The 23,137-nt window shown below is 50.7% G+C and overlaps 1 protein-coding gene across 2 annotated transcripts in view; it reads right to left on the bottom strand.

The window, feature by feature from the left end:
- PCBP3 (poly(rC) binding protein 3) overlaps positions 1-23,137 on the bottom strand; it is a 59,482-nt gene that overhangs the window by 13,497 nt on the left and 22,848 nt on the right. The window contains exons 5-15 of one of the 2 annotated variants that reach the window (XM_049807067.1): positions 18,118-18,267; positions 17,792-17,815; positions 16,169-16,201; positions 15,384-15,500; positions 14,830-14,961; positions 14,376-14,504; positions 11,573-11,647; positions 8,497-8,538; positions 4,145-4,223; positions 3,308-3,367; positions 226-278 (exon numbers count right to left, since the gene is read on the bottom strand). In XM_049807067.1, the coding sequence (XP_049663024.1) occupies positions 226-278; positions 3,308-3,367; positions 4,145-4,223; positions 8,497-8,538; positions 11,573-11,647; positions 14,376-14,504; positions 14,830-14,961; positions 15,384-15,500; positions 16,169-16,201; positions 17,792-17,815; positions 18,118-18,186 (813 nt within the window). In that variant the 5' untranslated portion in view covers positions 18,187-18,267. Of the gene's footprint in view, positions 1-225; positions 279-3,307; positions 3,368-4,144; positions 4,224-8,496; positions 8,539-11,503; positions 11,648-14,375; positions 14,505-14,829; positions 14,962-15,383; positions 15,501-16,168; positions 16,202-17,791; positions 17,816-18,117; positions 18,268-23,137 lie in introns of those variants that run through there. The other variant, XM_049807058.1, reaches the window with a different exon arrangement.

Genomic DNA, 23,137 nt, shown 5'->3' on the forward strand with positions numbered 1-23,137 from the left:
CATTTAGAAAGGGAAAAGGAGCATTAAGAAGGATTATACCTAGGAAAGCTACCAACGGGGTAAAGTCCAATGGGTGCTTTATGCTGCAGGCTGATCCCCAACAGACTGCACATGGCACATATATATGTGTGTGTGTATATATATATATATACACACAGACACACACATATATATATGTGTATACACACACACACACATGCCAAGGAAACACTTGGATTTACTTACATCATTGGGAATGGTGAGTTCATGAGTACTGGCCGGGGGACTGGCATCCAAACCTGGGCATATGCAAGGGAAAATGGTTATAGCTTGCAGAGGCAGCGTGGTGGAGCTCCGCTGCTTTCCCGCAACAGTCAACACTGCAAAGGCTGCATCCTGCTCCGGGGCCGGGAGGGGAAGGGGATCACACATTTTGGTACAAGGAGGAGGAAGATGGTTGCTACCTGACTCTGCTGGAGCTGGGTGACACCTTCCCCTGCATCCCTCACATTGGCTTCGCAGGTGCTACCCCATGAGTACCTTGCTTCCCACCCTCCATCCTCCTACTGGGAATGGCTTCATAGGAGGCTGCGTTCTAGTGCAAGGTTGCAGCATTGCCGGAGAGTGGTGGGAAAAGCACCTTCCCACAAAGCCCTCCTCCACACAGCAGCAGACAGCCTGCTGGCTGGGAAACCCAACCCTAGAGGCAGACAGCCTGCCAGCAGGGAGGTTGTCCATGCACCCTCCAGCCCTCTCTGGACACAGCAGCACAGAGCCGCATGGCTACGACAGCAGCTTGGCACCCCAAAACCGGTTTCCCTGGGGGATCCGGTGGCACGAGAACAGGGTAGCCTGCAAAGTACTTTGCAAATTAAAGCCCCACAGGCTTGCATGCTGAATTTAAGCCAGAATGCTAAGACATGCATGCTAGCTGGACCCAGGACCGATGGTTCTTCTTACTCCCAAGGGAAAGCAAGGCAAATAGTATGGAGATTTAGAGCCTGCTTCCCTAAAAAATCACATGGCAAGGAGCGAAGGCAGCAATGTGCTTCCTCCCTGCCTCTCCTGGGCCAGGGAGGGCACTCTCCTCCATGGTGGTAAAGGCTGGAGCCAGCATCCCTGTGTGTGCAGCTCCAGAGGTAAGAGGACAGCATGCTGTAACACTCCTAGGCCAGGTCGAAGTCTGCCTCTCCCACAGGTTTCCATATTACATCACCTCAGTGCTGAAGCAGGGATGTCCTATGTCAGATCTGCAAGACAGAAGCTGTCTGGTGGCTAACAGGAATTTGCAGTAATCTCAAAAAAAAATGTTATCCATATGATATGAACTACCGAGGAAGGCTTTTAAGAGCAGCATGTGCAAGAGTCCAAGACACTTGTGCAGAGTAAGGGGGTGCAAAGAAAAGAAGCACAAGGAGACTGGAAGTGCTGAGCTGCTACAACACAAGACAGCAGCAGCACCAAATTCCTAGTCACCCAATCCAGCAGGGCTTCCTCAAGCTGCATGGCACTATGCCACTGCCTTAACCATGCTGAGCAACTCCTCCAAGCAATGGCCAAGTTTTTCTGGTCTGCATTTCCATCGAGGCCTTCTGCACCATGGAAGAGGAGCTCCCAACCAGTTTTGCCAGCATCAGCCGCCCAGGTTTTAAAATGCAGCAGGTCTGAACTGACGTCTATCTGGGTACTGGCGCTGTCAAAGCAAGATTTCTAAAACACTAAAATGAAGCTTTGGATTGCAAACCCATTTGAGAATCACCCCTGGAAAGGAGAATATCAGCTATCCTTGATTCGCTCTTGCATGTTTCCTGCGCTTTCCCACATGCACCTCCTTTACAGAGATGCAACTCCTGGGTACACTGCCCAGGTACCCACTGGCACAATGTATCTCTCCCATGTTTTTTACTCGGGAGCACACAGAAAGGCAGGGAATGGAGATGCAAATCCTCCAGTCAGCAGCCCTACTCCCTCCTTCACCCCTGCTGGGTGTGCTAATGCCTGCACAAAACAGCTCCTGCCCAGGTTTTACACAGCATGCAATGTTTAACACTAACTTTAAAGCACACTGCACTGAAAGAGACATTTTACCAGCCCTGGACTGTCTTTCACACCAAGCCTTCTCACAGTCTAGGGGCAGAGGGACTGCACCTAAGACAAAGACACGTCCCCCAGGGTGCAGGTGTCCCCGTCTCTCAGCCATGCGTTACAAGGCTCAGCTTGAAAATGTCTTCCGAAGGGAGCACAGCACTGGAGATGGGCTCAGAGCAGCACTGAGGTACCCAGGGGTCTTTGGAAATGCAGGCTGGGCTCCTCAGATTCATAGACAGGGCCCCCCACCCCATGCTCAAATGGCACAGGTGCTGCTGAAAGCCCTTGGAGAACATGGTGCCATAGTACTGCATCACCCCTGCATCCCAACGGCCATCGAGGAATGGCCAAGTCCTTCTCCATTACCTGGAGACTGTTTATTTTAGCATATGAGATCCTCCCCCTCTGATACGCACATGCAGTCCCCATGGCTATAATGTGAGGGGTTCAGGGCAGGATTAGTGCCTTTGCAAAGGGTAAAGCAGGGCACACGGAAAACAAGGCTGCGCAGGCTGGTATCATGAAATCTATGTTTGCTATAGTCTTGTGGGGTCTATTTGTTTGGGCTACGTTTGTTTTCATAGTTAGGTGATGCCCCAGACTCTTTCGAGGCATGCATGTGAGGTACCCTGGCTGGCTGCAGAGCAGATGTGTGCCCTGGGTACTCCCAGGGAAGGTCTGGCTCACATCACCTATGAGCCTCCAGGCCCCAGGATAACTCCTCTAAGCAATGGCATGTTATAAAAGACAAGCATGTTAGGCACATATGGGTGAATGTGTGGGACATTTGACATCAAAATTTCTCCAAGATTATGGCCATGCTCTGGCTCCTCAGGGTCCTGTCCCACTAAAAATGCAGCTTATCGTGAATGGCTTAGAGATGGCTAAAATTGCATGTCATTTCTGTTCCTACAGGCATTTTTCTACTGTTTCTGAGCAAAGTTTATACAAAATTAAATGAAAGAATAAGGGTGATGACTCTGATGTCTTTCCGTTACACAGATGGGAGTTATATGCAAACATCAGAAAACTAGGCAATAAACTCCAGGCACTTTTCTTTTGACATGCTGTACAAAGGAGAACAGCAGGCACAGTGCTGCCTGGTCTCTCCCTGCTCACCAAGAAATCCTGACGCCTTCACAAATACCGCAATTTAACTAGGAGCACAACAAAGGCACAGTCCTATTTAAGAAATATATTTCAACAGAACCCTGCTTATTTCCCTGTAGCTTTGTTTTACCTGATGACTGGCCCATCAGATTTTGAGCTTCTTCGGAGGAATGTAAGGGCAGCTTTTCTCCTGAAGAGCAAAGAAGAAACAGGTTTAATGCTTTTGCCTTCGAGGAGATAAGCAATGTCACTTCATCTAGGAAGCTCAAAATATGATGAACATACTGTCAGAAAAGGCATTTCCAACCGGCACTTTGACCACCGAGTAAGCAAATGTACTTTAAGTATCTCCATCCCCTGCGCTCTCTCTATCTGCTTCCCAGGTCACCATGAAATGCGTTAACTGCCACGCCAGCCTTGGGAACGAGGCTGCCAAGCCACGCCATGTCTGGCTGTCCTCCCATCAATGTGGCTCCCTATGGCCGCGGCTCCTTCCCATTCCTCTCCCCGGTGCTTGGGTGCCATCCTGCCCAGCTCGGCACTGCTCCCCGCAGGTGCCAGGGCAGCATCCCCAGCCGGTGCTGAGTCATTCCCCCTGGGAAAAAGGGGATGTCCCACCAAGGTCCAGATCAGTGCACGGCGGGAAATGCTACCTCCTCTGGGCAGGGAAGGGTAGGAGACTGGTGCTTATCGCTTCTGCTGGGAAAGCCAGCAAAGCTCGGAGCAAGGTCAGCGTGGCTTCACAGGATCAGTCCGTGCGTGCATGGTTAATGGCTGAGAGCTCACCCGTGAGGATCGTAACCCCCAAACATCAATCTAGTATCCCTGTTAACTTGTCCCCGTGGACACTGCAACTTCAGCTTTACTTGCCCTATTTGTTTCCATTAAATAGCATGAGTTTAGAAAGAGAGAGAAACTCTACAGGTAAGAAGAGAAGGATATCTAGAAAGGGAGTGTGGGTACGTACCAGGGAAAGCGGGGGTGGTCTGTCCAAGGGGAGTAAAGGGGGTTTGCTGCATAGCCAACTGGTGGAGCTTGGTCAACTGCTGAGGGGTAGGAGGGACATTAGAGCTAAGAAGGTTATTGTCATAGAGTACAACAAGTCACACCAAAAATCAAGAACAAAATTATAACGGAAGAAAAAAAAGAAAAGAAAATAAAAAAAAACAAACCAGGAAGCCATGGTGAGACATGGCAAAAACATTAGCAGAAGGACTTGGCCTGGGTAAAATGCAATAAAGCCCAAATCTTTTGCAGAAGTGCTTAGTCAGGGTCTGAAGTACGATACTAGCAAGAAGCCCATTCTTAGTTTCCACCCCTCGTCAAACAGTTCACCTCCTTCACCGCGAGCGAGCGGCCGCCTTGGTGCATGGCCGGCTGCTGCAGCAGCAGGGCTGCTGCCTACGGTGCTTCCAGCCGCTGCCTTCCCCAGCTTCCAGGCTTCACAACCTGCAACCAGAGGCTGCTGCTCACTTCAGGGTGGCTTTAGAGCAGAGGAGCCATCTCAAAGGCACTGCCAGGCTGGTGGCCATCATGTGCCAGCAGCCAGAAGACCCTCTTTGTGCTGCTGGAGCTGCATGGTGACTGCTTGCCCCTGCAGCAAATGCTCTTGTGCTGCGCCTCCGATGGGAAACGCCTCTGGGAGAGGGACAAACTGTGGCTCTCAACGACAGCTCGTTATGAGCGCAAGCCCCTTAGCAGTACAGGGAAGTATGGGCTTCAGCTGTGACCAGTAGGTATTTCAGATCCTTGTATCCCTTGTTGTGCTGGGTAGGTTTTCGTGCCCCATCAGGAAGCCGTTGCATAGAGCGGATTTTGTTTGGAATACATTTTGTGCTCTGTTTCACTGCTCCAAATTAAAAAAAAACCAACACAATAAAACAAAAGAAAACAAAAGAAACTGGGCTGAAGTCTAGCAGTCGGCAGGAGGGAGGGTCTTTATCACCTCCCACTCAGCAATTTCACAGGCGCTCAGAGGGTTGCCAGGATTGCGTCATCCCCCAAACGCAAACCCCTCATTGCACCCATCCCCTCCCCACTGAGGGAGAGGCAGGAGTTAAGATTTCCACGTTTTGGGGGGAAACAATACTCAAAAACCTCCTTGCTCCTGCAGTGTGGCTGGGGAGGGAGCACGGGGAGGTCTGGCTGGCAGCGGTGCGGGGGAAGCACTGGAGAGAGCAGACCCGGAGGGCTGAGCACACCGGGGGAGAGGCTGGAGGGAGGCAGCGGGGAGGGGAAACACCTGCAAGTCCCTGGAGAGGTAGCCAAGGGAGCCCTGCCCGGCAGAGGCGTGAGGACTTCCAGCCTCCACTGGCCCGGGGGAGAGGTCTTGCCACCCCACGAGAAGAGGCATGTGGACATCTCGCCCTGTGCGGCACGGCAAATAAGCTGAAGGCATTCTACGGCAGGTTCCTGCTGAAACACAGTCAGCTCTGGATAGGACCAGGCACACCACCGCTTCTGCAGGTAGCAGGGACATCAGCATCTGCTGCTTTTTAAGTTAAGAACTCTTCTGTTTTCTACCCAATTACACCCAGTTGCACCCTGTTGTGGAGCTCCTCATTACAACCGGTCCCACCGGCAGCACTCTAGATGAAACCTCCTGCCTCTTTGCCGGCACTGCCGAGGAGCACCCGGGAGGCAGAGCCCCTCGGGCTCCAACCATGCCCCAGGGCAGGGGTCCTGCTTTGCCCGATGGGGGAAACACCAAAATCCTTTCTAATACTGATCTAGCATATTTTTAAGACATAGTTCAGATAGTGGTATTTAGCAAACACCCATAATAACACCAATAAAAAAGCATACAAGAGGAGAAGATGGTTATGCCTAGATGTTAAAGTGAAAGCTGTTATGTCAGCGCTTGCGGTGCATGAAACACCTCTTCTCCTGTTTCCTCGTAAAAGCAGAAAGCAAAACCCTGAGAGCATTTCTTCAAACTCTGGTTTTCCCCGCAGACCAGAGGGGAGTTCCCCCACCAGCACTGCTGGGAGAGACAGAACAGGGCAAGACAGCAGTGCTAGGACTAACATACAGCCATGCTGAGCATCACTAGGCACCCACAGCAATGCCTGGTTACATCTCATCATCTGCCAGCCTCGTGCATACCCAGGAGCAATGACCCGGTTTGGGAGCTTTCCTGTGCTCAACATTTATTTCACTCCCAAGCATCCTCAACTCCCGGCTGCCACAGCTGTCCTTTCATTTCCCACCACAAATTTCCTGAAGGCAGGTAGCTACACATCACATCCTGAATGGCTTACAAGTACCTGGGCAATGCTGAAGCCCTTTGGGAGCTAAAACTCCTGTGGACCTGGGTGGGTTTTTCCCAGAGAAAAGAATTAAGGCAGGAGCTCTTATTTTAGCTTTGGCATTTGGAATACTGCCTGCTCCAAAGCCACAGGTCTGCAAAAGGCATCCACTAAACACAGACACCTGTGAGAGCAAGGGAAATGCCCTAAAATCATGTTCAAGACTAGTTTCTGCACTGAGCAGTGTTTAAAATGACAGATCCTTGCAAGAGAGCTATGAGAGTAAGGATGGAGTGTGTGGCCCCGGTACGAACAACTTTTTCCAGGTATCAGCAAATCTGCTGGGAGTAGGGCAGAGTGCAGCCAGCAAATGTATTAAGTGTATTTTATTCCCGTCAAACAGAAGAGTATAATAACAAGGAAAACATTAAGCTGTCACCACCACTTGCAAAGAAAAACTGGGACAAAGACTATACTGATCTACACTTACTAAATACACAGGTTTATTTATTTATATTCCGCTTAGGGAGCAAAAGTGAAGTGTGCACACTATTAAGAATTTTTCTGAGCAACCATCACATCAGGCTGTTCAAAGTACATGCATACTGGTGACATATGGAAAGCCAAAGACTCCACTAAATTGGGTGAAATCACTGTTCCTACGATCCTAAAATCCAGCCTATGGCTCCTAAACGCTCCCATGGGGAGCTTGCCTTCATGGTATTGGACAGCCTTGCTCTGTTCTCAGTCATGCAAAAAACAATCCCATGATTTAATACCCAATGCACCCATCACAAGGAGGAACACCGAGCTACATCCTACTCCTCCTGTGCATGGGATGGCTGGAGAAGGCTGTCCACCCAGACCACACCACTTAAAATTAAGCCAGAGTGGCATTTTGTGCTCAGCCCCCACTGTGGACCCTTGACTCACAGGCGTGCCAGCAAGAAGGGGCCTCTGCAGTGGGACTTGCCGGGTATTTTATTCCCTCTGAAACATGTTTAGAAAATCCCAGCTTTTTCCAAGAGCTCCTCAGCACGTGTTAGCCATGACGACCCCTGAAGCTGAGCAGCTGTCTGCTGCCAGCAAGGAGCTGCTGGCATTGCAGTGCTTCACTGCTGCTTTTCATGGAGAAATCCTTCAAAATAGACTTGTTTACTATTTCTTTTGGTACTTTTACACGCAGACATGTCAGCAGATGTTCCCTACATGTCCCCCCGCCAACATGCTGTGGCTCCCTGACCCACCTCAGCCACAGGAGCCCGGCGTGAGCAGGGGAATCCAAGCACCAGCAAACCCCATCTGTGCTGCAAGCCTGAGCGGCACCTGTCTCCACACCAAGGAGCATGAAATGAAGCGGGGTCTGTGCCCACAATGCTCCCCTCCTGGGCAAGAGCGAGCCAAACCCAGTGAGACATCCATCAGACCCAGGGTGACCGCTTTGGTCTGGGGTCCAGCTTCCGCAGGGAGATGCAGAGCCCTCAGCAAGGTGAGATTCCAGCAGCGTGGCAGGCGGCCATCCACTCCGTCCCTTCGGGGGATGTGGGTAGCGTTTTGCCCAACCTCAGTGCCTGCTTCCGAGTCATGTGGAGGAAGACCCCCGAAAAGGCTCTTCCCCCCTGCCCAGGCTTCAAGCAAGAAACCATGCACTGCTGGAGTTCTGGCTTCTCCCCACCCCACCAAGGCACTCAGCACCTAAATAAACTCTTGGATTACCAACATTTTAAGGACAAGGGAGAAATAGAGAAGAAAGTCTCCCCCCCCCCCCCCCCCGCTTTCTTTGAACATTTTGATCATTTTGAGGCACAAAATGCATAGAGTATGGTTTGTCTCAGAACAAAGGGATAGCACTGAACAATGCAAACAATTTAGAGTCAGGCCAAGTCCTCAGAATTAATGAAGTTTAGTGCTAACAGGTTAAAAGGCTATTCAAGGTATTACAGATACTATACACGGCCAGTTACTTTGAAAATACGCTATTAATATTATTGTCTAATATTAATATTATGTGAATTAACAGTAGCATGCAGGTGACATAAAAGGGTATAAGAAAAATTAGGGTAAAACTCACATCCGGGTGTGGAATAGCGTATTGTCCCTGAATTGTATAGGCCTGCAAAAGAAAAAACACGTTATTAGGGCTGGCAGGACGTGGCGGCAAAGCCCCATGTCTCCGCAGGAACCGCCATCCCTGGCTTTGCTCCTTTCTGCCTAACGTGCTGTGAATGCAGGGGCTGAAGAGAAGAAGCTCAGCCCCATGCCTGCTCTGCCTGGGACACCGTGCTACCCCCAAATAACCAGGCACGGGGAGCTGGGCATTATGCCACTGGCACACCTCTCCCCTTGCTCAGCTGCTAGTGAAAGCGGGGTGCAAGCATCTTGAATTTTGACTTAACTGGCTTTATTTTGAGGTTGGAGGGGATGAGGGAAGCACTTTCCATGCAGCAAGCAGTTGCCCCGCGCACCCACCTGGCAAGCCCAAAGGAAAAGCCCCCCTGTGCTGCATTAAATTCGCTGGGGCAGCGAGTGCTTGGGGTGGGAGGGAGACGTATCCCTCTGATGAAAGCCAGATCATGCTGAACTACCTAACTTGAAGGGCTTGGGCTCAGTTTGGCTTTTTCAAAAGGAAGGAAACGGCTCTTTAAAGGTGCCAGAATTGCATGGAGTGGGACAACTGGGCTTCGCCGTACAAAAGATATTAATCAGACCAGAATTATATGTGTAGTGAATGCACAGTAAACATCACTGCTGCCCTTTGCATCTAAACGTGATCCTAGAAAGCAAGCCAGTGCAGAGATTCTCTCTGTATTTTCAGGTGCACAACTCTTAACATGCTTTACATCTACCCAGTATATTCCAGTGCTCTGCTGCGGAGAAAGGCATTGCGGTGCAGAAAGCCAGCTGGGTAGCACAGTGCTGATGTGTCAGCAAGTGTGGCAAGAGCTCAGGGACATGGTGCCTGCACTGCAATGCCTTTCACTAGCTATAGTTGACAAACCCATGCAGATGTCTGCTAGGCAAATTTTTTTAGTGCTTTTCTGATTGTTTGTAGCAATCCTTTCTCTTTTGTAAATAACCTGACAATAAGCACTGCTGTGGGTACAGAGCCAGACACTAGAGAGCCCAATATTTAGAACTTAACCAGCTAGCAAAATGTACCTCACTGGTTGACACATTATTCACATGATTCTGAAAGAAATGGCAAAAGAGATGGATAACACTTTAAAAAGGGAGAGTAAAGATAGCCAAGAAAAAGAAAAAAACCACTCTCTGAACCTCCTGCAAATTTGCCACATCATTTGCAAACAGCAAAGCGCTTTGTGTGAGGAAACCCCCTGAAATCCTGGAGGAAGGAGGCAAAGCCCCACGCAGTCCCAGTGCCTGCTGGCATCCCAGCATGATGGGGACTGGTTTGCCTGTGGGCATGTGGCAGAGACAGCTCTAAAATGTTCAGTCTTTCCTGGTGGTTTAATTTGGTTGTTGTTTTTTTTTATTAGAAAAATTGATTAGAAAAAGCTAATTAAAGGCAGGAAGGTGTCTTGGACAGATGCAACCCAACTCTGACAGCACCCGCCTATGTGACCCCCAGCTTTCTGCAGAGGCTGACATTGCACACGGATGATGGGGCTGATCCCTTTGGCAGTTGCCATCAGCCACTGTGTCCCTCAGCCTGCTGAGCTCATGCACGTTCAACCCACCCCAAGCACCTCGCAGCCCCGTCACCTGCTGTTCTCTGACAACGCACCCCTTGCCACCCCTCAGGCAGAGCCAAGGGGCTTGCCAGTGCTCCCTCAGGGGCTGCAGGGAAGAGCTCTCATTTCAGAGACAGTTGCTTCTTCCCACAATGTCACTTCTGTGCAAGACATCAACCATTCACCATCAGGCAAAACCACTACCTCCATCTTACTCTCCCTTTTGAGAAGATAAGTTCACCAAGCAGCTGGACTCAAAGCTCTTTTCCAGGATGGCTGCTCAGACCAAACGACACACTCCTGCTGATGCTGGCAATGACTAAGAGATGCTAATTCAGCACACTGCCTGAAATAGCCTGTGCTTTGGGCTTTGCTCCCATCCTTAGTTTGTCCTTCTGCTATTTATTATGGCTGGGGAAAACCAAAATAACTCATGTGGAGCTACTCTGGGTGGCATTAGCTGTAGCTTCATGATGCTGGCTCTACCTGGCTGCTGGTGTTCCTGGGAAAGTACCTCTCCTGCTAGATACTGGTGGACCACGGCACGGTGGCATCTACAGGCAGGTCCTTGGTCACCAGGCAAGTAGATGAGGTAGAAAAAGCAATGGTTCAAGTCCCCTTTTTAAAAGCAGCCACCTGCTCAACTGCTCTTGTTCTGTAAATCATGTGCTGTGGGAGCTGATTTGTATTTGCAGAACTGCAAAGTTATCCTGCAAAGAAAAAATCTGCCATTGCTTCCAAGGGTCACTAGAAATACCACATCGTGACTGCAAGCTTGCAGACCAAGCATTGTGCAATGTCACCGAAGGCAATGCAATGCGGGCTCTCCCATGGGCAGAGCTGAGACCCAGATCTGCAGCAGAGGTTATGGCATTTTGAGGGGGAAGCAGCACCAGTGATGGGGATGAACCTTTCATGGAGACTGCCCTGAACAGAGGCTCAGCACAGTCCTGGAGTGGCTGGAATGAGCCCTTCCTATCTCAGATCAATTACAACTATGCAAAGTTATTTTTAATTGGACTAGAGATGCCAGAAAATAAACACTTGCAGCCACTGTGGGAGCATGGTCATGGCCTCTTGTTCAATGAGGCTTTTCTCATTTTTTCCTTCACACTGCTAACTGTTGGCAAATACTGAATTTGGGTCTAATGAAGGAAACTCCAGACTTTTCTTGGTGCACAAATGTCCGGCAGTGCTAACACCCTCTTTCCCCAGGCTGGCCCTTTCCTTATCCTCCAGCAGCCATCACAGCAGGAGCTAAGCCATCTGCCTGGGCTTGCAAACTGCCAGCGGTTCTGCAAAGAGCTGTCAGTCCATCTGCCGTGGCACGCAACGGATGGGATGACACCATGCAAGTCAGAAGGCAAGAAACCTGAGTGCACTAACGGGCAGCGGCTGGTGCTGCAGTAAAAGGCTGAGGTTGGCAGTGGAGGCTGCAAGCGGGTCGGCTCTTACCTGACCACCTGCAAAAATGACAGGGGTGGAGGCGGGCTTTGGGCGGTAGGGAATGGTGGCACCTTTTGGTGGGGACTAGGAAAAGGGACAAGGAGAGGGAGAGAGAACATTAGAACAGCTTTCCTGAAACAGCGGCAAAAAGAGCGTTAGAAAGCACCCGACGGAGCACGGCCCCCGGGGCCGCTGCCAGCAACACCCGCACCAGGCAAACCGCGTTTCTGGACAGGAGGACACAGGGGAAATCAGTGTTTAATGGACAACAAGGACAACCTGGGGTATGGGAGATCCCCTGCCAGGGCATGGGCCCCTAAATCACTTCCTGGACCTCCGCTGACTCCCTCGCCTTCACTGTGCTCTCCGCAAACAGTGCCATCTGGTCTAGACTTGAGCCTGATGCTGGAACAGAGCACCCTCCTCAAAACACCCCGAGGAGACCCTCAAGTAGCAAGATGGGTAGGTACACACAGGGACCAGGCTTTTAATCCCTGGCTGCCAGGAGCCCCCTCATGCAGTGGCTTTCTTTGCAGCCTGAGAGCTCTTGCATGGTGACAGCCCACCCCAGAGTCATACCAGCCCTGCCAGGCACCAGGAGCTGTGATATGGCGTTGTGAGCACAGGCATCAGGAGGAGTGAGCAGCCTGTCTGAGCAACCCAGCACGATTCTCAAGGTCTTTGAGCCCTCTCATCTTCCCCACTGCTGGAACAGCATCACCTTCAGGACTTGGTTTGGTCTATCGGCATCCAAGTTGGGACATGGTTGACCGTGCAGTGGATGCTGCAAAGCATCTTCATTGTGGTCAAGACCTCCCATGCCCTGGTGGGACAAGTGGCAGTGATCACTTTGGCCAGAGTGCTGAGCTCTGGAGGAGCAAGAGGCTGGAAATCCCTCTCAGACGGCAACATCAGAGTTTCCAGAGATCTTATGCTAGAGCTGCATGGTGGTGGTGGTCCTCGTGAGCAGCCAGACAGACACCAGCAGCAGAGGCACTGTGCCCAGCCCTCCTCCTGCAGCAGCGTGACCAAGGGCAGCTGTGCTTCAGCTGGCCAGGACATCTCACTCCTTCCTGCTGTGGCCTGACTGTTACCTGGGTAGGTCCGAGCAGAAGCTGTACTGATGCATTACACTGCACAGTGCACGGGATCTTCTCACCCAAGTTATCTCCGCTGGTTTGCTCTTGGACATAAATAACAAGCCACAGAAGAGATTTTGGAGGTTTCTAGGGATCAGGAGAGATTTCAGATAAAAGCCTTGTGGTTCTACCCAAAGTGAAATGACCCAGTTACTGCTATGTAAAGATAGGCAATATAAATTATGCTATCTCATGGAAAATTCTTCATTTTTTTCTGTACATTCTTCTACATGCCATACAAGTGGCATATCCAAATTTTCCTGCTCAGCACAGGTCTGCAGGAAAGCTGTATGATCAAAGCACAGCCTCTATAATCACAACCTGCTTTTTCTTTTATTGCTTTACAAATCTTGGAGGGGATGAGTGAGGATTTCTGTGGTAAGATAATTTAAAACTGAAAGGCCATAAAGAGCATCTCTGTGAACTGTTAAAGTCAGGGGACTTCCCAGATTTCAGACTGCAAGAAAACTCATGAGTTTTTCTCTTTCCCATTGCTGAGCCATATAGAGGAGCAGCACCCCTTGCTTTGGTTGGTGAGAACAGCAGCCACAAAAGACTATAACACACCTGCAAGCATCACTTCAGGCCCGTCTCTGCTACAGTCCAGAGCATAACCTGGAGTCACTGTGCAGCTAAAACTGCACTCCTCTGGCAGCACAGTGTACCCACCTGAGCATCACTACCAGCAGTGGTGGGTAATGTGGCTCGAGCCAATTCCTCCTTAGCTGTGCTGCTGCCAAACTGAAGTTGCTTATATTTGGTTTTGCTTCACCTCCACCAAGCCTTGCTGTCCTCATCTGAAGCTCTTGCAGCAGCAAATGTAATCCTCCTTGTCTTGAAAGGGCAGTGATGTGTGGGCTGTGCAGCAAGGCAGAGGGGCCTGACATTGGTCTGTGCTTGCCCATCTCTGGGAGGCACTAGAAGCGGAGGGTGTCACCGTCCTGTGTCCCAAGGGGTTTCCTGCTGGAGCTTCTCCCATATGAGGTGGCAGGTGTGGACGTGGGGCATGGGGCTGTGGTCATCCCTGGCAATAAGCCATTGGTACAGCAGCATGTCTCCATGGCAGAGATCTTCAAGCTCTGCTCGTCAGCATTTCTCGCAGAAAAGAGCACCCTTGACACACATCCATGTACCCTACAGGCCCTGCTCTCCACCAGCCTTCCTAATTACCTTTTCTGCTGTGCCTCACTGGAACCTGGCTTTGCGCTCCCAGCCCTGGGTCCCCCAGTGCAGGGGATGCACTGATCTTCTCCTGCCAACCCTGGTCCTCAAGGGGCACTGTAAGCCCCATGCAGAGTGGCTTAGTGGAGTGGCTCCAGCCCCCATCGCCTTCCCACAGCACCCTCAGTGCTGCTGGGACACCTGGCTACGGCTGTCCCAGCCAGCCTGGCCTCCTCCAACACCCCTCTCTCCTAAAGCCACCTTGTGCTATGACACAAACCAACTCCTTTGGGGCACCCAACCAGGCAGGTTTCCAGTGTGGCACTCTAGAAACAACAGACAATGGTGGGGAAAACACACTGGGTGGGTTTCAAACGGAGGTACCAGGAAATGAGAGTTGTCCGACAACGCGTGGTGAAGGGTACGAGACACGCTCCACAGCTCCCAGAGCTGTTGTGGTGCCAGCTGGGTTTTTTTCCTATGTACTTTACCCCCTTTGTTACAGACTGTACCTCCAGCATCACCACACAGATCTGTTTGACACACTGGATAATTGCGTCGGGTGTCCCCGAGATTGTCACCGCCCGCTCCGTGGAGTTGGGCAGCATGTCCCCCGCCACTTGAACCTGAGCACCTGTTGACTGGAGACAGAAAGACAGAGGAGGAGAAATCCCACAGCTGAATGCCTTTCCTTGCAGCCAGCTCCAGCTCCGACACCACGCGCCTCCCCAGAGCTGCACTGCCCCGCATGAGCTCAGGTGCGGCATCCTGCCTGCATCCGCAGGAGCACGCCGGCAAGGTCCCACGGGATGCTACTCCTACGTCAGCAGTACTGTCCTGGGAAGCAACATGATGCATAATGCTAGCAGCATAAGGATCCCCTTTTCCAAGGCAGCTCCCCCTTGGTCATGGATCAGCTCTGAGGAGCTGCGACTACATGCAATAATGAAATCAAGTCTGACTCACCTCCCTGATTTCCTTGATCTTGGAGCCTCCTTTGCCGATCAGTGAGCCACACTGACTAGCTGGCACGACCAGTCTCAGCGTCACCGGAGGTTTGCTAGTAGCAGTGCTGTTGCTCATTGAGTTGGTTATGTCCTTGGGAAGGAAGAGTGCAATGCATCAGCTCTTGGTACCCAACCAGACACTTGCCATCCAGGCCAACCCACCTGCCCTGGGCCAGAAAAGAGGCGTCATGTCCCCCAGACTGTGGCTGGTCTCTGACTGCAGCTGCATCACGGCACATCCCTGCAGTTAATTAACTGCAAGACCTCTGGGACAGTTCACTGAAGTTCAGTTCTTGCCTACTTAGAGATGTCCAGAAGGTTTTGTGCCGAGGTCATGTACCAGTTAAGCAAGTCCAGCCAGGCACGCATGGGTTGGAGGTACCCAGGCCCATCTGCACTGCTGGCCCCAGCAGTGGGCACACCAGAGCTCTCCTTGGCTGGTGGGCCACCCACGGGTCTGGATGTGGACCCTTTTACTCTCCCCTCCTGGGGAAAAGGGCTCACGTTGCTCACCTCCTCAAATTTGTAGGCGATCATGGCAAAAGCCTTGAAGATGGCATCGGTGGGGCCAGTGATGGTCACGATTCGCTCAGGGCAGTTTCCCTCTGAGATGTTGATCCTTGCCCCGCTCTGGAAAGAGAAGGGGAAACCTGGAATAGCCACAGCCAAGCAACGCATGGGGATGCACTGGAGGCACAGCCCTTCCTCTGGGTTGGGTCCTGTCCCAGCCTGATCCCTCACCATCCTCTGTGCCAGCCTCTCGACATCCCATCTAACCTTAAAAACTCCCATCCCTGTCCCCTGTGGTGCTTCCAGCGCTCCCTTACCCTGACCCTCAGAAAGGGTTTCCAAGCATCCACTTTGGGTAATTTACTGCAATGCAAACCCACACATTCAAGGCAAGACCAGCTTATGGGTTCATTGCTTGTAAAAAGAAGAGTGTTGCTTACTGATCTGGTAACTCCTTGGTAGCTGCAGGCACAAAGACCTTGGACAAACTCAAGCATTTTACAAGTGACTTAATTTCAATGTTTCATTAAGAGCAAATTCTTGGCTCTGGAAAATTCCCATTAAATGTGATAGGAATTTGTTTGAGTATGGAGTGAGAAAACTGGCCCAAAGAGCTCTTGGCACAGCTGTCTTGTGTGTCCTGACCCTGCCAGTTACTGCATGTATTACACAGGGCAATGTGCAGCTCTGGCCACTGTGCTGCATGCTGCCGGGCAGGACAGCCTGACGGCCCTTCCCACTCCTCTCCCTCCCTCCTACAAATCCTGCCACAGAGCAGGGTTGCTCACCTCCTCACGCATCTTCTTCACAGTCTCTCCTTTCTGAAATAAGAAGCAGAAACACAGGCTATTACTAAAAATTCAAGACTACCACCTTTGAAACAACCCGTCCAAACACATCTCTCTAATACATGGCAACACATAGCCAGACATTTGGACAGCTCTACGATGCCTGGCCCTCCATCCCCATGCAATGGTCAGCTGAAGAGCTGAGGGTGTAAGCCATTGTAGCCCCGTGCCCTGTGTCTGTAAGACACGAAAGACAAAACAGCTAAGAATGCACAACTGCAGCCTCCACCTCCCTTTCTATATTTCCTATTTGGAGGAAAAATGCATGGAAAAAGCTCAGAAACTCATCAGCTGTTGAGAAAAGCTGGCACTTCAGAGTGTCTTTGAAGGGCAGTTATCTAGCACCTATAGAGACATCTAGTCTCTTCATATCCAGATATAAAGCAGGTTGAACTGTAAATCTTTCCAGGGGTGGTGTTGTGGTTTAACCCCAGCCAGCAGCTAAGCACCATGCAACCACTCACTCACTTCCCCCCCACCCAGTCAGATGGGGGAGAAAATCGGGAAAAGAAGTAAAATTCTTGGGTTGAGATAAGAATGGTTTAATAGAACAGAAAAGAAGAAACTAATAATGATAATGATAACACTAATAAAATGACAATAGTAATAATAAAAGGATTAGAATATACAAGTGATGCACAATGCAATTGCTCACCACCCACCAACTGACGCCTAGTTAATCCCTGAGTGGTGATCCCCCTGCCCCCCCCCCCCCCCCCCCCCCCAGTTTATATACTAGATGTGACATCACATGGTATGGAATACTCTTTTGGCCACTTTGGGTCAGGTGCCCTGGCTGTGTCCTGTGCCAACTTCTTGTGTCCCTCCAGCCTTCTCGCTGGCTGAGCATCAGAAGCTGAAAAATCCTTGACTTTAGACTAAACATTACTTAGCAACAACTGAAAACATCAGTGTTACTAACATTCTTCTCATACCTAACTCAAAAACATAGCACTGTACCAGCTACTAGGAAGACAATTAACTCTATCCCAGCTGAAACCAGGACAGCTGGACAGGCTGATGGAAAAATAAGGTGCAAGCATATAGAAGAAGGTGTTTGTACTGCAAATCTTCACTACCACAAACCTGCCTTTTAAAAACACTGAAACACCAATCCTATATAGCCAGGACTTTCCAAACCACCGTGGCAAGCATCAGGGAGGAGAGCACCTCATACAGCTTTTCTGCACAAGCTAAATGGTGTCTTGTGGCCTCAGAGGGAAGTGCCGCAGAATTTAAATGGGTTTGCATGACATTCCTTTATCTCTCCTAATGAATCTATTTAATTAACACATCAGGGTGACATGATCATAAATACCCATTTGTTACCACAATGAAGCAGCTGGAAACAGGACTAAATAACTTTGGGCAGGGGGGGAAGGGGGGGGGAGGGGAATGGTCTTTGATCCCTCTGTGTGTCTCCCATCATTTGTGTCTCACAAGTTCATGCACACCAAAAATTTAAGGGACATTACAGGGAAGAGGTGACCGGCATCTACCACACCACAGGCAGCAAATCATGCAGGCAATAGCATTAAATACACATTTAAAAGATGTCCTTACCTTTCCAATGATGCTTCCCACTTCCTACAAAAAAAAAAAAGCCAAACACAAAGGAATCAACATTACAAAACATGAAGACAATCCAGCCCAACCCCATAATGAAGCAAAGATCAGGTGCACACTGTCCCCAGCAGAAGGAGGGGCCAGGGGACAGACCTGAGAGGGGCCAGGAGCACCGTGCCACCCTCCCCATCAGCAGAAGGACACCTGCTCCTGGCAGCCCGGGGCTGTGGAGGCAGCATGTGGGGCTGGCCAGACCCAGGCATAGCTGCAGCGGAGGCAGGAGAGCGAGCTGCGAGGAACCCCCCCGGCAAGGAGCCCCTTACCTTGCCGTGCATCAGCAGCCGGATGGTGAGGGTGACGTTCAGGCCACCTTCGGAGACCTTGGACTCCATTTCCTACCGGGGGATGGGAGATGCGCGTTAGCTGGGTGGGCAGCCCCGGCGCAGAAGGAGACAGCACCACGGCCGTATCACCTGGGGACAGAGAGGGGAAAGAAAAGTTTTCTCCCAAAGCAGGCACATTCCTTGATGTGGGAGGGAGCCTGAAGAGCAGCAGGCCATGGGCAAACCACGGCTGGAGAAGCAGCGGGGAGATGTCATGGGCTGAACACCTTAGTGGGTGCAGATCAGGCTGGCTGCTCGCCACAGGGACGGTACTGGGTGACAGCCTGAGAACAGCCTGTAGCTCTGCCATGGCTTTGCCAGCAGCTTTATGCAAAAGCCTTTGTGGGAGCAAAGACTCAAGTGTCCGAGGTGGCACAGCCAGATGGCTAGCCCACACCTGCATGAGCTGAAAAGCAGCTGTGCCCAGCTGAGCATGTGGACGCAGGAGCAGGGAGTCAGCAGAGCAGCCTGGCCAAAGACCAGTGGCTGAACTGGGAATTTAAAAGACTCAGGGCACCTATCTAGCAAACCAAAATCTACCATTTCAAGTGTGGGCCCTCAGAAAATCAAAAGCCAGTTTTTCAGGAACCAGGAAACATCTATCTGACCCCAGGAGCACAGGCCAGAAAGGATGGAGCTGGTGCCCCAGTTGCTACACACCTGGGTTTTCATCCCGACTTGTGAACACCCTCGTTGGGCACTGTGTCTCAGGACCACGCCATTTCCATCCATTCATGCTTTGCATGTATCTTACAAAACCCTTGCGAGCTTTCCCAGTGCTGTCATGTTCCTTTCCCTTCCCATTCTCTTTCTTTCCTCCTCTGCCCTCTAGAGGGAAAAACGCCACTGATGTTTTGAAGGCAGGGGAAGAAAAAAAATCACAGAACGGCAACAAATCCTTCCTTTTTCTTTCCTGATGCCTCCTTAGTAGCATCTTTGGGCGAGGACCTGGCATATGAAATGTCTATGCAGCCTACTGTATGGGGAGACCAGTTCTGTCTCAGAGGGAGGTGCCAGCATCCTTCATGTGCAATGCCAAGGGATTTGTAGCAATTCTTCCCCATGTTATTTAATCCCTCAGTATATATCAGATAGGAGATTTTTCATCCAGGTCACAAGCATCTGGCATTTTCCTTTGCTCAGACAGGACTTATGGACTTATGTGACCAAAAAACGTGGAGTAAACCAGTTCTCAAGTGTTACTTTAGTGCAAAGAGGCAGTTGGGATGAATAAACATGCAGCAATGCACAAATCATGGCTGGGAGATGGGTTTGATGTAAAACCTCTTCCAAGGTGTTATTATGAAACCCCAAATGGATAAAACCTGTGTAGTTGGGAGGGAGGCGGTGCTCCCACTGAGCTAACAGGACACCAGCTCCCTGGGAATGAGGTTGCTTATAACCTACTTACAAACACTGATCTTGAGGCTGCTGGATGTTACAACTGAAAAAAAGTAAAATCCTCACAAGAAGGATAAAAATGAAATGTGTTGAAGATGTCAAGCCAAAAGGCACTGTTGAGGGTGGGGAGGAGGAGAATATTTCAGAGGAAGAAGGTGATGATGTTAGGGACTAGAGTAATGGGAATGGGCTGACACATGATAGCACAACGTACGAGATCAGGAACTTTCTCTTTCAAGACTGAGCCCACTGCAAGCAAACAATAAAGGAAAATAAATAACTGGTTGTGTTGGTTAACACTGTGCTGATTTCTGTGCATGGGAAGCAATGCTGAAAAGGATCAATGTGCTGATTTGTGAAGGTCAGTGTTGCTGGTGCTCCTGATGTGCCATAGTGCCTGCACAGAAGAGGTGCCCTCACTGTACAGGGGGACAACAATCCCCAGGGATGACCTGTCCCAGGAGTAATCTAGCCCTGCTGTGGGTAAAGAAACAAAGCCACGACACCACTGCAGCCAGCCACGAGGCTGGTATGTGCCAACACAGAGGTGCAGCTCCCCTTCCTGGCTGATAAGCATCCTCTGACAGCACAGCCAGAGAAAGGTAGAGGCTTTTCACAGCTGATGGTCAAGGTGTATCCACAGGCAGTGGCTTTCATGACTTGAAGAGGCAATATTCACAAAGCCATCCTGCCCTGCATACCACCCCAAAGGCTATCTTTTGCAAGCTGCCCAAGCATGGTGGCCCAGGCAGCTAACAGCCCAGGGTGTCAGACCCACGGCTGGGAGCTGGCAGGCAAGGGTGGGACCCTAGAGTGGTCTGGGCTTTGCCACCGGGATGATGGACCCCAAAGCCCAGCTGGGTGGCTGGGGTGCTCTAAACCCAGGCATATCCTTGCGGCCGCGGGAGAGCTGGCAGTCCCAAAGGGGTGGGTCATGACTTTCCCACCAAGGACCGGCCAAATTCGCCGTTTTACTTTCACCAAATGCCCTACAGTGGCAGTGCTTATGGCAGGGGTGTCTGCCGTCCCTTGCTCCACATCCCTCACAGGAGGAACCCTGCATCAGGCTGTTATGTAAATGTTTCCAATTGATTGAAAAAGTGGGTCATGTGTTAGTCAAATGCTCCTGGCTTTAAGATTTATCAGCATTATTAAATTAAACACGCTTCATGCTCCAGTGAGCGGGAGAGCTACATTGGCCTTTTCTTAATCATACTAGTGAAAGGTAAGTCTTTTATATGGGGGTTCATAAGCTCAATGGAAATGATGGGAACAATAGAGCCAAGGCATTTACCCTGGGCGCGTGCCTCCCCCCACAGCCCTCATTCTTCACGGACAAAGGGCTGGGAAAAATTATCCCCCAAACGCCATTTTGAGCATTTCAGAGCATTCCCTGCCTGGAGAGAGACCCATCTCGGACCCTTCCTCTTCACCGTCATATTCCGCCTAGTTCACAGCAGCTTTGAAATGGCTTCTTTGTCCATCTACTTGAAAGCCCTGAGGACACCATTAAATCCAGTCCAGATGGGTAGATGAGTAGATCCAGAGCCCAGCTCCAACCCAATACAAAGCAGGTGCAGCCCTGCAGAGGTCAAAGACACAGCATTAGGAGACAGAAGTGTCAAGTTTGGCCCCAAAATGGAAGTTGCACAGCAAGCCAAGTGAGGCTTTGCTGAGTGTCATGCCTGGGCAACTGCAGGTGGAGGACTAGACCAGCATTCTCCCACGCGCAACCATCGTGGGGAGCAGTCAAATGTCTTTGCACCGCACCAAGGGGAGCTTTGCAGGGTGGGGAGCATGGTGCCCGGCTCTGATCTGCCCCAAAACAGCCAGTTAAGATCTTTCCAAAGGATGATCCCGTTGCAGAATAAATAGGCCTTTTAAATGCAGCTGCCTTTTGGGAGAGTGCTCAGAGAAGGCATTGTCAGTACTTAGAGCAATCTGCTTCTTCCTTCTCCCTTGGTTTTGAGATTAAATATATTTAATTTTGGGAAATATCCTTAATCTATCAGGAATTCCCTATGTCTGAAAACACAGCTCAGGCACCAGTGACCAAGGAGGAGGAAAAGAGGAAGGAAAATGGAAACCCAGAACAGCAGAAAGACTCCTCTTCCCCACGCACAAACATACACACTCTGATTTTTCTCCTTTCCAGTTTTTTGGGTGGGACCGATTACCTAAGCTAGTGCTTTTGCGTTTATGCTTGCTGATACCTCAAAAATACTGACACTTTTCTAAAATTTGAGCAAAACCTTCTAATTAGGGGAATTCTGAACACCATGTATTAAATTAATTTAATACCATGATCATCTCCCAGATGGGAGACAGCATGTGAAGCACAATAAGGGGAGGAAGATCGAGCTCTGGGCTGGACTTTGTTCTCCAGCCAGTAGCTGGTTTCCAAACAGTAGCTGGAAAAGCGGATGATGGGAACCCCACAGCCCCCTCCGGACGGGCCCATAGCAGGGGGCTCGGCTGAGCTCGGGTAGAGCCCGTGTCCCTGCAGGGGCTGGGAGACATAGCTGACTCCATGCTTGCCGAAGCCAGCCCTCCTCCTCCTCCTCTTCCTCCTCCCATGCATCCACTTGGGCTCCCTGGGCACATTAGCCATGCATGAGCAAGTCCTGCGGCGCAGCTCCAGCAAATGCTGCTTACGCCTCCTCTGCAAATGCCCATCGGAGAGCCAAGGCATCTGCTGCCGATACTGGGGGAGAGCTCCCCTGAGACAGCCCCCACAGCCCCAGGACACAGTAGCAGCAGCCTGCGTTTCGGAGAAGGTGGTTGATGCTCTCATAAATGAACTTCCATCACAAAACTGTTTGTCTTGCTTTGGTACTAGCATTGCTACTGCCTGCAGACCCCAACTCCAGCGGGAGGGTCTCCCTTATCTGCACTAAAGTCACCCTGGTGCTTTTGGGACGGATGGTCCTGCCAGAAGACAGACACACAAGGTGGAGTTTATTTGGTAGATCTTGTCATGGAATATTCTCATCAGTGTTATGGAGATCAAATTTCATTGCTTCATCTAGGCATTTGTTTTGGGGGACAGCAATGTTTTGTTCAAGCTCTCTGAAAATAGAGAGGACAACTTGGTGCAAAAATGTCCCACAGGCAAAACCCACCCTCTCCCTGAAAGGTTTGGGTGGGAAGTTCACAGGCACTGCCAAGCAAACTCAAAGAAGAAAATCTGTCACCTCTCTTGCTCATCACACGGTCTCCAGAAAATCACATGTTCTTGACGGGTTTGGTCAGTGCAGGTAAACTCCAACACCTTGGACCCCTGTTGACCAAGAGCCCTTGCCAACCTGTGCAGGTAAAGGGCAGGGTGCCCCGGGCACTGGTCTGTATGGGGATGCTGTGCCACCTGCACAGAGGACCACGCCCGAGACTCTACCCTGGAGCATTCTGGCAGTTACTCAATGGCAATACCACCCTGAAAAACATCCAACACACTTCCCAGGCTCTTAGGTGTTTCAGGAGCCCCAACAGTACAAAGCCAGGTGTTGAAGATGACCACAAAGCTTCAGTGTCCTTCAGCACACTGCAATACACCATGGCA

The sequence above is a fragment of the Accipiter gentilis genome, chromosome 1, assembly GCF_929443795.1.
Source record: "Accipiter gentilis chromosome 1, bAccGen1.1, whole genome shotgun sequence".
In the NCBI taxonomy this organism is placed as follows: Eukaryota; Metazoa; Chordata; class Aves; order Accipitriformes; family Accipitridae; genus Astur; species Astur gentilis.